Source organism: Papio anubis, chromosome 3 (assembly GCF_008728515.1).
Source record: "Papio anubis isolate 15944 chromosome 3, Panubis1.0, whole genome shotgun sequence".
NCBI lineage: Eukaryota > Metazoa > Chordata > Mammalia > Primates > Cercopithecidae > Papio > Papio anubis.
This window is the reverse complement of record NC_044978.1, coordinates 34,748,384-34,760,419: the sequence shown is the minus strand read 5'-3', so window position 1 is coordinate 34,760,419 and position 12,036 is coordinate 34,748,384. Positions and strand designations below refer to the sequence as shown.

At 37.2% G+C, this 12,036-nt stretch overlaps 1 protein-coding gene across 2 annotated transcripts; it reads right to left on the bottom strand.

The window, feature by feature from the left end:
• Nucleotides 1–3,075: 3,075 nt before the first annotated feature.
• On the bottom strand, nt 3,076–11,777 carry FGG (fibrinogen gamma chain). 2 transcript variants are annotated; one of them, XM_003899288.3, is made up of 10 exons: nt 11,506–11,777; nt 11,364–11,408; nt 10,991–11,174; nt 10,778–10,871; nt 9,044–9,174; nt 8,609–8,742; nt 7,454–7,638; nt 5,653–5,930; nt 3,838–4,007; nt 3,076–3,296 (listed from the first exon to the last, which is right to left on the bottom strand). In XM_003899288.3, the coding sequence occupies exons 1-10, from the start codon at nt 11,581–11,583 to the stop codon at nt 3,282–3,284; spliced, it is 1,314 nt and encodes a 437-aa protein (XP_003899337.2). In that variant the 5' UTR covers nt 11,584–11,777; the 3' UTR covers nt 3,076–3,281. The 2 variants fall into 2 exon arrangements, with proteins under 2 accessions (XP_003899337.2, XP_021794577.1); XM_021938885.1 differs by lacking the exon at nt 3,076–3,296 and having other exon boundaries at nt 3,523–4,007.
• Between the last annotated feature and the right edge of the window lie 259 nt (nt 11,778–12,036).

Genomic DNA, 12,036 nt, shown 5'->3' with positions numbered 1-12,036 from the left:
GATATCTTCCTTTGGAGAAGCTTCCCTCTGTAGGTTTGTCACAGTGTAAGACACTACACAGCTACTTTGCACTTAGCCTCGCTACTTTTCAGTAACTAGAGTTTTTCTGTGTCCAGGAATATAAAGAGGAGGGCTTAGCAACAGTCACCTGTGATTTGAGCTGTGAAAAAAAATATAGAATGTGTCTCTGGAAGGCCCCAAACTTTTTTTCACTTAAAAGTTTTTTTGGTTGATTTCTCAACATAACCCTTTCAATTGCCACTTTATTTGAGGAGACATGACACAACTGAGTCTAGAAGGGTTTTTCATGCTTTAGTTCTTACTGTAGCCCTTCAGTGCTCACCGTTGGATATTAATAACTAAACAAGTTGAATTTGGAAATTCATTTTTTTTTGTCTCTACCTCACTGGGTTGCAAAGTTAACCACAAAATTAATATATACTCATTATAACAAGCCAAACAATGCAGAGATATCTAAAGAAAACGTTAGCAGCCCCTTTCTACCAATGAATGCTGGATTGTTCAACATGCAGATCAAGCTTGTACTCAGGATACCTACAAAAATCAGGAGACTCCAAAATGTTTTTGAAAGAATGCCATATTTGATATTTCAGAAGAAGCACTGGACAAGTAATCATGGGAGACATCAGGAATCTTTAGACTTCTTTATATTTATTTTGTGTTTTAGTATTTTTTTGTTTTTGAGACAAGGTCTCACTCACTCTGTTGCCCAGGTTGGAGTGCAGTGGCACAGTCAGAGTTCACTGCAGGCTCAATTCCCCAGGTTCAAGCGATCTTCTCACCTCAGTTTTCCTGGTAGCTACGACTATGGGTGTGCACCACCATGCCTGGCTAACTTTTTTTGGTATTTTTTATGGAGACAGTTTTACCATGTCACCCATGCCGGTCTTGAACTCCTGGTCTCAAGTGATCTTCCCACCTTGGCCTCCCAAGTGCTGATTACAAGCGTGAGCCATCATGTCCAGCCATATTTTAGAATTTTCATGTAATTATATATTATAGATTGGTTGAGAGGAGAACAAGTATGTACAAATAATGATATATGTCAAGACTATATTTTGTTCATAAAGTATATGTATATATAACTTTACATAATTTTTATTTTAGAATTATTTTTACATCTTAAAATTTCACTTATTTTGTAAATATTTCCAGTCATAAAAAGCTATTGTGCTTATTATGTAATCATTATATTCTATTTTATTTACTAATAAACTATCTTGCCTGTCCATTCTTCCACTGTTAAATATTTTCTTAATTTCCTACTAATATGAAATTTATGTCTATATTTTTATTTCTGTACATAACTATTTTCTTTTTAAAAAATGATTTTCTTGGGATAAATCACTGTAGTGATATTGCATGAAAACTCATCAATTGTTGTATATCTCTTCATAGCTATGACCAAATTGCTCACACAAAGAATTTTATAGATTCACAAAGGGTAAACTGTATGCATTCTGTGTTTAGAAGTGGTTTGGAGGATGACGAGTACGGTAGCAGGTGAGGCTGATGTAAGAAAGGGAACAGGAAGTAGGTGATTGCCCTTATCCACGCAAGAGATGTGTATCTCAACTACAATGGTGATAATTAGTATAGAGGAAAAAAGTGAATATGATAAATATTTAGGAGGTGAATTCAGCAGACTTGATGAGTAATTGGATATAGGGAGGTAGAAACTGGATATGGGGAGGAAGATTGGAGGATGAGTCACTGTTTTTTTGTTTTTTGTTTTTTGTTTGTTTTTTTGCATTTGAGGATGGATGGAATAGAACAGGTTTGGGAGAGTGGAGAATACTGAGCATACCATGCACTATATCCCCAAATCCAACATTTCCTTGTGGCTACCACAAGGAAAACACTCAATAAAAGTTAATTTAATAAATGCTTCATGCATACATGTATATATGAAGGCTGCAAACAATGAATCAATGTTTCTATTTTCCAAAGCCTCCCATGTCTTCAATTGTATATCTAGAAGCTGATTGACTGTTTTTATCTCCTCAATAGGATGTCTTAAATTCAGCACTCCTGATAACAAGAAAGTGAAAAGATTAAGAAGGAAATTGTGGGCCTGGTATGGTGGGCTCATGTCTGTAATCCCAGCACTTTGGGAGGCCAAGGTAGGAGGATCACTTGAGGCCAGGCATTTGAGACCAGCCTGGGCAACATAGTGAGACTCTTTCTCTACTCTAAAAAAATAAAAATTAAAAAAAAATTAGCCAGGTGTGATGGTGCACTCCTGTAGTTACAGCTACTCAGGAGGATGAGAAAGGAGGATCACTTGAGCCCAGGAGTTCAAGGCTGGCTGCAGTGAGCTATTATTGTGCCACTGCATTCCAGACTGGGTGACAGACCTTATCTCTTTAAAAAAAAAAAAAAAAGGGAAAGAAGAAAGAAAGAAGTATGGAAAGAAAGAGAGTGCAAAGCCAAAGCTCAGGACTTCAGGACAACCAGACCCACCTCTCATAAAATTAGCCATTACTTTCCACAATCAGCCTTATGCTAAGTTATGTAGATTTAGCTATTCCTTAGACAGTTGGCGAACGAACCTGAACTCAGGCTGCTGAAAAGTCAATATCCCTGAATCACAAGGAAGAGATGGTTCCATTCAGCTCACCTCATGACTAGTGAGGGATAGGGCAAATGGTTCCCTACAGCTCTCTGCTCTGAGCTGCAGTTCTCTCAGAGTCACCAGGTCCCACCACAGGTGTTTGGAGCTAAAAGGTTCTGCTGGGAGAATCCCCAAGCAGCTTTCCTGTCTCCAGCTGCACTTTGGATACCGGGCATCTTAGTTGTGTGGCTGTGACTCCTGCTTAGTGATTACGTTCTTATATAGAATATTGTAACTTTGGGTTGCTGTATTCTCCTGTATTTGTCCTGTATCTCCTAGAGGGCAAAAGCCATAATTGCTATTTCCTTTGTATCTCCCAAAGAGTTAGGTATAACATTTAGCATAAAATGAGGACTCAATTACTACTGATGATTGCCCAATTGTAATTAGTAAATTGGGGAAAAGTGGTGGTTTTTAACGGTCAATAAAGGTATCATGTATCTAGTCTTAGGAAACAAAAGGTTTATTGAAATGCACGTAGATAAATTATCATCAGCATAAAACTGTTATGGAGTTTTCAACATGGGGTCTTTTGCTCTTAAAATGAAGTGAAACTTTGTAAGTCCATTGTCCAATAGGAAAAATATTATATCTCTCTGTTCAGATAAAGTCCTTTAAAAAAGTAAATCTCTTTTGAAATGGTCTTTTAAACGTCTCCAGCCTGTGAATATATAACAAAACAAAAACCATATTAATAGATATAATTTTCTCCATTTAAAAAGAAGAATTAAATAGGAATGATTTAGGGGTAATAAACAATGAAAATGCCTAGGAATTTGAAACTCTAAAATTTTCTCCTATTTTATTAAGTACATACTAAAATATTTGATATAATAAAAATAATTTACCAAAACAAAATAAATGACAAGTGGTCATAACAATGCAAATAAAGTCAATCATTTTATTATTATACATTTAGGAACAAAGTTGAAATGTTGTCTCCTCAAATAAACAATTTTTAAATAACTCTGATGTCAATAATTTGGAAATACAGTCCTAAATGAGTTTTAATTTCCATTGGAGGCTAAATATCTTTAATAGAAGACTTGAAATCAATAAATATAGTAATAGAAAATAGGAAGAAACTTTCAGAGAATTTCTGAAACTTTGTGGGTCAATAGAAATTAGCAGTTAATTTTCTACGAATCATCCTCAGGGTAAAATGAGTCATATTCTGTTTCCACAGGGTGGTCTTGTCTGACCTGTTTGGCTCCCCCCAGGTGGTGTTGCTGTCCTTCTCCAATGGTGAGTCTGTTGAATGGGATTATCTTCATAGTGGTTTTCTTCATGGAATACCACCGGGATTTCCAAGTGGCCCAAATAATTCCATTATCATAACCATTAGGAGTAGATGCTTTTGAGTAAGTGCCACCTAAAACAAGTGGTAGATGTATATATCATTATTCTGGAATCCTTTTACCTCTGCAAGTCTGTGAAGGACTGTCTATTATGAAGTGCATTGCCAGTTACATAAAATTTATAGTGTTATCTGCTAACTAAAAATGTCCCCAAAGATTCCTAAAATCTCAATTTATAATTAAAATAAACATATTATTAAACAACATCTGTGTTGTGACTCATGGTCACATCCACACTTTAAATTTATTCACTACTAGTAGGACTAGAAACTCAAAGTTCCCTAATTGGCCTCTTTCTCTAAGCTTATCCATCCTGGACTCAGCTACTGCGAACCATCTTTACTCAGGCAGGTTAGAAGAGAAGGAGCCACCAAATTCCCGATGAGGTCACCTCGGGTTATTTGAAAGCACAATTTTATTGGTTAATTGAGGAGCTTTAGGAAATGGTTCTGGCATGTTATTTTATGTCTCCATTATAAAGTGCAACCTCCATTGATTTGCCTTCTCCTTGTCCTACGGAAGCAGATCTCGTGTAATTTTGTAAAGGGCTTGTCAGAGCACAGCACTGGCATGAACCACAGCTCTGGCATGCCTCCCCAGGTCACACAGATCAAGCATTTTCCCTTAGAGTTTCTTCTCATTACATGGTTTGTGAGTGCAGAGATAAGTTATGTTTCTCCAATTTAAAAATGTTGTGAAAAACAAACTGTTACTTTAAATAAATTTTGCAAAGTTTCCTAGTTGGTGATCGGCTAGGACATCAGGAGATAAGGTTGCTCATCTCGGTAGATGAGGAGACTATGGTTTGCTACAAGCCTGGAATGGTTTGGAAGACTGGTTTCACTCATCTACCCAGCAGATATGTGTGAGGAAGCCCTACTGATGCTGAACAGGTCTGGTCTGGGTTGTTTGGCTTTCCCCAGGTGGTGTTGCTGTCCTTCTCTAACAGAGAGTCTGTTGAATGTGATTATCTTCCTAGTGGTTTCATTCATGGAATACCACCGGAATTTCCAAATAATGCCATTATTGTAATATGGATCCTTTAGCATCAGTAAGGCTTCCCCACACATAACTGCTGGGTAGATGAGTGAAACCAGTGTTCCAAACAATTCCAGGCTTATAGTAAACCATAGCCTCCTCATCCAACCCCCATCCTAAAATAAGTTTCTACTATCTTCAGACTGGTCTCTTCTCTCAAGCTTTCACAAACCTCTGCCCTTACCAGTATTTGCCTGCTCTTTATTCCGTTCCTCCAAACACCTGCTCACTGTGTGTATCTGACACAAAGCTCATGGGAAGACAGGTTAATGTGTGAACAAGCATCCATATAGTAATGTTAATCTATCCAGATCATATATGTGGTATGTCTAAAGGAGATAACACAACCCACAGTGCCAGCAATGATGGTGATAGTTTCAGGTATAATGCCAAGCTACTGGATATTTTGCAGCAGGTGTATTTCTTTAGGAGGGCTAATTTTACACATGAACTTGGTATTATCCACTTCCAGTTTCAAAGAACTTAGCTGAAATAAAGAGGCATGATAAAATCCCTACTATCTTTATAAATTATTCTTCATTTCTTTATATCTATTTATTATTTTTTATGAAAGTACTATATATTATACATTAATTTGGAATCTAAGAAAGGAAAACATACCTTGGTAATAAACTCCATTGAGGTGGCCAGCATGACACTTGTTCATCCACCAACCAGATCCATCCTGTTCAGCACAGTTGCCTTCAAACTTATCATTGTCATTGTCCCAGGTACTGAACTGCATGCCATTGTGGGATGTGAAAAACTTGTCGCTAGGATCATCACCAAAATCATAGCCATCAAAGGCATCTCCAGCATCTCCACCAGCGAAGTAGGCATACGTTAGGCGGTACTTGTCAGCTTCAGATCCCACCTTGAACGTGGCATAGTCTGCAGTACTGAGAAGAAGGAAATCCAACCATCACATGCTGACCCTCCTCAGGGATTTCAGAATTTCCCTCTTTTGTAGGACAGTTCCTTGGAATTTTTGACTTTGTTTCTTAAGGCTGAAATGTGCTCATCGAGTAAAGTTTTTTGCAAGTCTGGCAAGAGGCAATGGATATGTGAACCAGTCCATAGCTCATTAATACTACCCGGGATGGGCCAAAAAGCCTTTGAAGCATCTCAGTGAAAACTAATAATTACACTCACTTGAATGCTTTTTTGCTTGTTTCATTCTAAGATCAAATCCAGATGCGTGGATTACTCTAATTTCATATTTCCTACTTTTGTTGAAATGTTGTGCATTGCACACACATTATCATAGATCACATAAATTATCTGACGGTGAGTGACCCTTAATTATTGCACTAAACTTGAAGGAGGTACAGTTCCATTAGCCACTCTCACCACCTGAAGGGTTAGGTGCTGCTAAAGGGATTTTCTTTCTCAAATCAGTGTGGTAGTGGCAAGAAGGAGAGCTTCTGAGGGCATTACACAATCAAAGTCTTCCCTGTGTGGTCCAAAGCATGTGAGCTGAGGAGTCAGAGATATTCTTTCCTGGAAAAAATTGTGCAAGTGGGCCATAATTCTATAGAGTGGAGTAAAAAATGGGCCTTAATGAAGGAACAGAAATTTCTGGAAAATATTTAGCCTCTTTTCTAATCTCTGGTAACTGGGAAATGGAAGGTCCTTTCCTAGAAGAAGGTCTACTGACTATAGCTCTTTCTGGATTAAAAACCAACCAAACAATAAAAAAAAATCCATATGTTTGGAGACAATATATTTCACTATTCCTTAAACATAACAAGAGAGTTGGATGTTTTTCTGCATTTTAATTAGGTAACAATGCTTAAAACCTTCAAATATCTCAAGCAAAAAGAAGCCTCTAGATCACCAAAAGAGCTGGCTGGTTTAATTTTAGGGTAGCTCATGATTTGACAGAATAAATGGCCATTAAGGCACTGGGAAGTCTGAAGAGGCTGTATTTGCTTTTCAACCAGGATAGTTGTTAAGAGGACAGGCTCTAAAGTTAAACTACTTGAGTTCGAATTCTACCTCTACCACTTATCAGCAATGTGACTTTGAGCAAGTTAATCTGTAAAATGGGATTAATAATAATACCTGCTTCATGAAATAGTAATTTAGACTAGATAAAATTATAATTTTATGCTCAGTTTAAAAGTTAAAAGTTCAGTATGCTCAATTTAAAAGTTAAACATTCAGATTAAAAGTTCAGTAATTAGCTATTATTCTGAATGGTGCCAGGGTAATTAGATTGTACCAAAACACTCAGATTCATCCTGAATAGAATTTACCTTTTTGGATTGCCCAGGAGCCAAACTGACTTCTGGAGAAAATGGTGGCTGGATGTGCTGTTTGCATCTGTCAGGCTGCATTTGCCATTGTCTATTGACAGTTGGAAAGTGCACATTCCAGACAATCTTTACAATAAAAAGTTAGAAGTCATTTCAAACAGTACCTGGTTCTGCCATTCCAGTCTTCCAGTTCCACTCTTAACGCATATGGGATGGCAGACTGTGTGCTTATCAAATGAATCTTCTCATTTCCCAGCCAAAATTCTGTTGTGCCAGTAGGAGACAGATGTCCAAATCCTTCCTTATATTGAATCCAGTTTTTCTTGAAATCCACACTGCCATCAAGTCTCTAATTACACATTTGCATGGGCAAAAGGAGAAAATAGATTATCAATGCATGTAAAGAGAATGCTACCAACATTTTCTCAGAAATATGGAGCATTGGTTCTATCAACTCACAGCTAAGTGATCTTGGCCAAGCTACCTAGGTTTCCTTATCTATCCAATGGGAAAATTGATGCTTACTTTTTAGGGTTGCTGCAAGGATAATGAGAGAGAATATATGAGAAATACTTAAGAGAGTTCCTGGCACATCATAAATTCTAAATTAGTGGTAGTATTGAAAAGATAGCTAGACGACTTCAGAACTCTGGATATTACTGATTCTTACACTTATGATGGAACCTATTGCTCAATTGGTGTCTGGCAACTAATGCTTCCACCATTCACTCCCTCTGAGCACCCCCTGTAGGAACAGTTGTAACAGTGGCGGGAGGTAAACAGAGGGTAAAGGAGTCAAGATTCCTAGTGGGTATCAGCAAGTGGCAGATGCAACAAAGGTTCCCTGTCTTGAGGCAGCCCAACTGTGTCCTCTGGTGTGTGAAAGGGTGGTGGTGGTGGCGGGGTGAGGGTGAGGGTGTTAGGCTTCATTGTCTTGTAATGGGCAACCTCAGGTCTTGACCTACCTGACAAAAGAGTTTCCTTCTTTTTCTCTGTCACTGTGGTACTGATTATGTGCCATCATGAATCTACAAAGTCAGTGCCAGCACAATATAGTCAAGCCACAAACTCTGAAACTATACCACCTAGGTTCAAATGCTGATTCTGTTGCTTATTAGTTAAGTGGTCTTGGGCAAGTTATTTAACTTTGTGTGCCTCAGTTTCCTTTTCTGTAAATAGGAGTAATGGAAGTACCTTCCTCTTAGGGCTATTGCAAGGATTAAATGAGCTAGTGTTCACAAGGTGCTTAGAAAAGTATCTGCCATATGGCAGAAACAATGTCGGCACTTATTAAATACACATGGTGAGGAAAAAATTACCTTCTGTAACACAGTCCATCCATTTCCAGACCCATCAATTTCGCAGTAGACTAAGAATTGCTGGTTAGCTTTCAGAGGTTTGATAAAGTAAAGCCCGCTCTGTTTAGCTCCCTTATTAGCAATGTCTTGACAATCTGGAGAAGGAGAATTGACTTTTACTGTGGTTTGAAATGTAAGTAAGATTGTGCCAGCCTTGAAAAATAGTCTTTAACATATAGTAAACTATTCCTTTTCCAAGAATAATTTTCTTACTTTTCACATCACCATTCCTTTTAAACTCTTTTTTAGCTATTCAAGAAAGGTCTAGACAACTGAAATTCTTAAACTTAATGGGTAGCCACTTTCTAAACTATTCCTATACATTCTAGTACATACTCTCTCCTTTACGTTATTTACTTTGATGAACCTAATCCCAATATAACCTTCATCAGTTACCTTTCCCAGTGATATCATGGATTTGCACCGTGTCTTTGCAAGGTTCTTGGCACTGTGCTTCAAGCTGGGCCACCTTCTGTTGCAGGTTAGCAATCTTTTGACTATTTGTATTATATATTTCCTGCAAAAATCTACAAACAAAAACATAAGATAACAAAAATAAGAAGACAAAAATAAGTATTCCTTCCAGAAGAGTAATTTTGTATTTTCTTTGGAAACTGCTAACTAAATATTTTCTCAAGAATTACTTTCTGATAAATTATTCCATTCTTGGGGAAAATGTAAAATTATATCACTAAATTAAGATGAATTAAAATTATAAACTTTTTGAAAAAACAAAACAAAACAAAAATCAATCAAAACAGGAATGCAATGTGAACCTGAATCTTTTCACTTAGAATGGGGCATATTGTTTCAACTCCAAACACAAATAACAAAGTCCTTGTCAATAAACAAATGTAATTGATACTTTGCTTTTTACTTTATGCATAAAGGGCAGCAGATAGCAACTGTGATGAGACTGGTTAATAGGAACACCCCTTTTTGCTTTAGAAGCAGGAAAGGCTCAGTTCAGTAATTCACATGTGCTGAAGTAGTATACCTTTCGCATGTGGATCTATTGAGGTTATACTTACAAGCTTCAGTCTAAAATATAACTTACACAGGGAAAGGATCTGGAACGTTATTGTATGTAAAATAAAACAACAGATACTTCCCCTTTCTTCTTTAGTGTTTCTGGTTACATAGCTTTGAAAATGGACTGGGGGAAGTAAAAATCCTTCTTTTGTAGTTACTTACAGGGTGGCTTGTAAATATTCAAAAATGATAAAAAACTGTCTACAATGCATAAACTGTTCTTTCTTTGAAGTAAAGAAGGGTAGACAAATTATTTGTCCACGTTTTCCCTCTACTTTGTCTTAGGCAATTTCTGTACAATAACCTCCTTCAACTTCAATGATGGACAATAACAATGCAAGTAATAATAATAACAATAATAACAAGGGCCCTCTGATAGCAAAAAGAGGAGGAATCTTCCCTGGGCCATTCTCCCTAGCTACTATTTATCCCAATTTCTCAAGCTACTTTGAGAAAAATTTAGAAAAAAAAATTGAGGAAAAATATTAAAACTGTATCTGAAACCTTGTGTTCAGAAAGTTTATGAGTCCCTGAGAAGCTGTTAACAGAGACATTCACTTCCAAACGAAGGGAAGAGACTGTGCAGGTTCATTCTGCAATGATCAACATGAGCTTTGCAATGTTTGCTACACTTAGTCTCTTAAGACATGTTTCTTCCTGCTCCACCTTCAATATAATTGACTTTAGGAGCCCAAATCCTTACTATGCCTCTGCTTGCTGATTTTTTTAAACCATCAATTTGTCAACATTTTTATAAAAAGGATTTGTTTTCAACACCCAAATTCCTATGAGGTTGATTTTATGTTGTAAGATAAATGGGGGATGGGGAAAAATTTTTCGATACATATGGTCAAACTAGCATTTGAAGACATCTAGAACTTCTTTCTCCAAAGTGATTATTAATTAGCAATTATAACCCAGTATAATTTATATTGCACTAAAAACTTCTATCTCCACTATGTTCAACATAATCAGGCATAATGCCACTGGGATATTATAAATGGGTAAAACACATTAAAAATTACTTTCACTCAAGTATGAAATATTAAATAAAAATTAAATCAGTCTCGCAGAGTAAATTGAAACAAAAATCCTTACCGAATACTTGCGTCATGTGTTAAAATCAATGCTTCATATTTCATAATTTCTTCTAACATTTTCCTGGACTTCAGAGTAGCAGTGTCTATCGTATCTGTAATATAGGATCAGAGACATAAAAATCCTTAAGCAAATAGAACAACTAAAACAACAGCAAAAGAACTTCGCAGATTATTATTCTTATTTTTTGGTGAGTAGTCTTTATTTTCTCACTTGGTTTTGATGATTCATCAGGATTATAACTGAGTTGGATTGCTTTTATCAGCTCTTTGACTTCTGATGTTTTGTTTTCAACTTGATGTAAGATGTCTTCCAAAGACAGTAGATCCTTGTCTACTTCGGTTTGATAAGTAGACAGGAAATCTGCAATGCCACAGGTAGTTGGACAATAACTACCCTGAAAATACAACAGTGATTAAAAATGTTGACAGATGCTACACTTAAAATCTATTAAGAAAAATAGGTAAAACCTAGACTATGTTTTTAAAAAGTTGCAACTGCCAGATGATATTTATGAGGGGATTATTTCTATTCCTCTGCCCCTCTCCAGTTTACACACAAAGGGAGAAACATAAAAACTACTTACGAATCTTTCATCTAAGATGCAGCAGTTGTCTCTGGTAGCAGTATACTAAAAGAGAAAAAAATACAGAAATTTCACTAGTTTATTGTCTGCTTTATTTTCCAGCTCTCCATTTAAAACAATGTTTTGTGAAGAGCACACTTACTGCCACACATGTTGAAGAGAGAAATAAAAGAGCATAGAAGTAGAGAATTAAATTCCGGGGGTGCAAGGACCAACTCATGATGTCTGGGTGCTCGGAGCTCCGAGCCTTGTAGCGTCAGCACTGTCACCTCTCAGGCTCCAATTGTCCCTTTATGTAAGCTCCTGGGACAGCCAGGACTGCAAGTGGCTGGAGCTGATCACGAGACCTCCTTACCAGAAGGGTGGGGAGGTCTTTCCCGTTCCTTTTTCCTCATCCTGGCCCCCAATCTATACTGTCAGGTTCCCAGATTTTGCACAGAGGTTGAAGCTCCTCCTTTTTGGCCCAGCTCAAGTTTTTTTCTCTGATCCAAAATTACCTGCAAAGGCTAGTGAAGCATTATCCATTGCTGTGAGGAGGAGGGCAGTCCTGGAGGCTGTATGGTGCAACTTCTTCCAGTACATGGCTGAGAGCAAACAGATCTGACCTCGAACTGGGCAAACCCAGTCTATCCTTAAGATGGGGCCTGCTGCCATCACCCAAATTACTGAAAGA

Coding starts and splice junctions, on each gene's coding strand:
- FGG (XM_021938885.1), bottom strand. CDS start 11,583: ATGAGTTGGTCCTTGCACCCCCGGAATTTAATTCTCTACTTCTATGCT. Junction 11,409..11,505: donor TCTCTTCAACATGTGTGGCA/GTAAGTGTGCTC, acceptor TTTCTCTTTTAG/TATACTGCTACCAGAGACAA. Junction 9,175..10,777: donor ACACATGACGCAAGTATTCG/GTAAGGATTTTT, acceptor TTTTGTTTGTAG/ATTTTTGCAGGAAATATATA.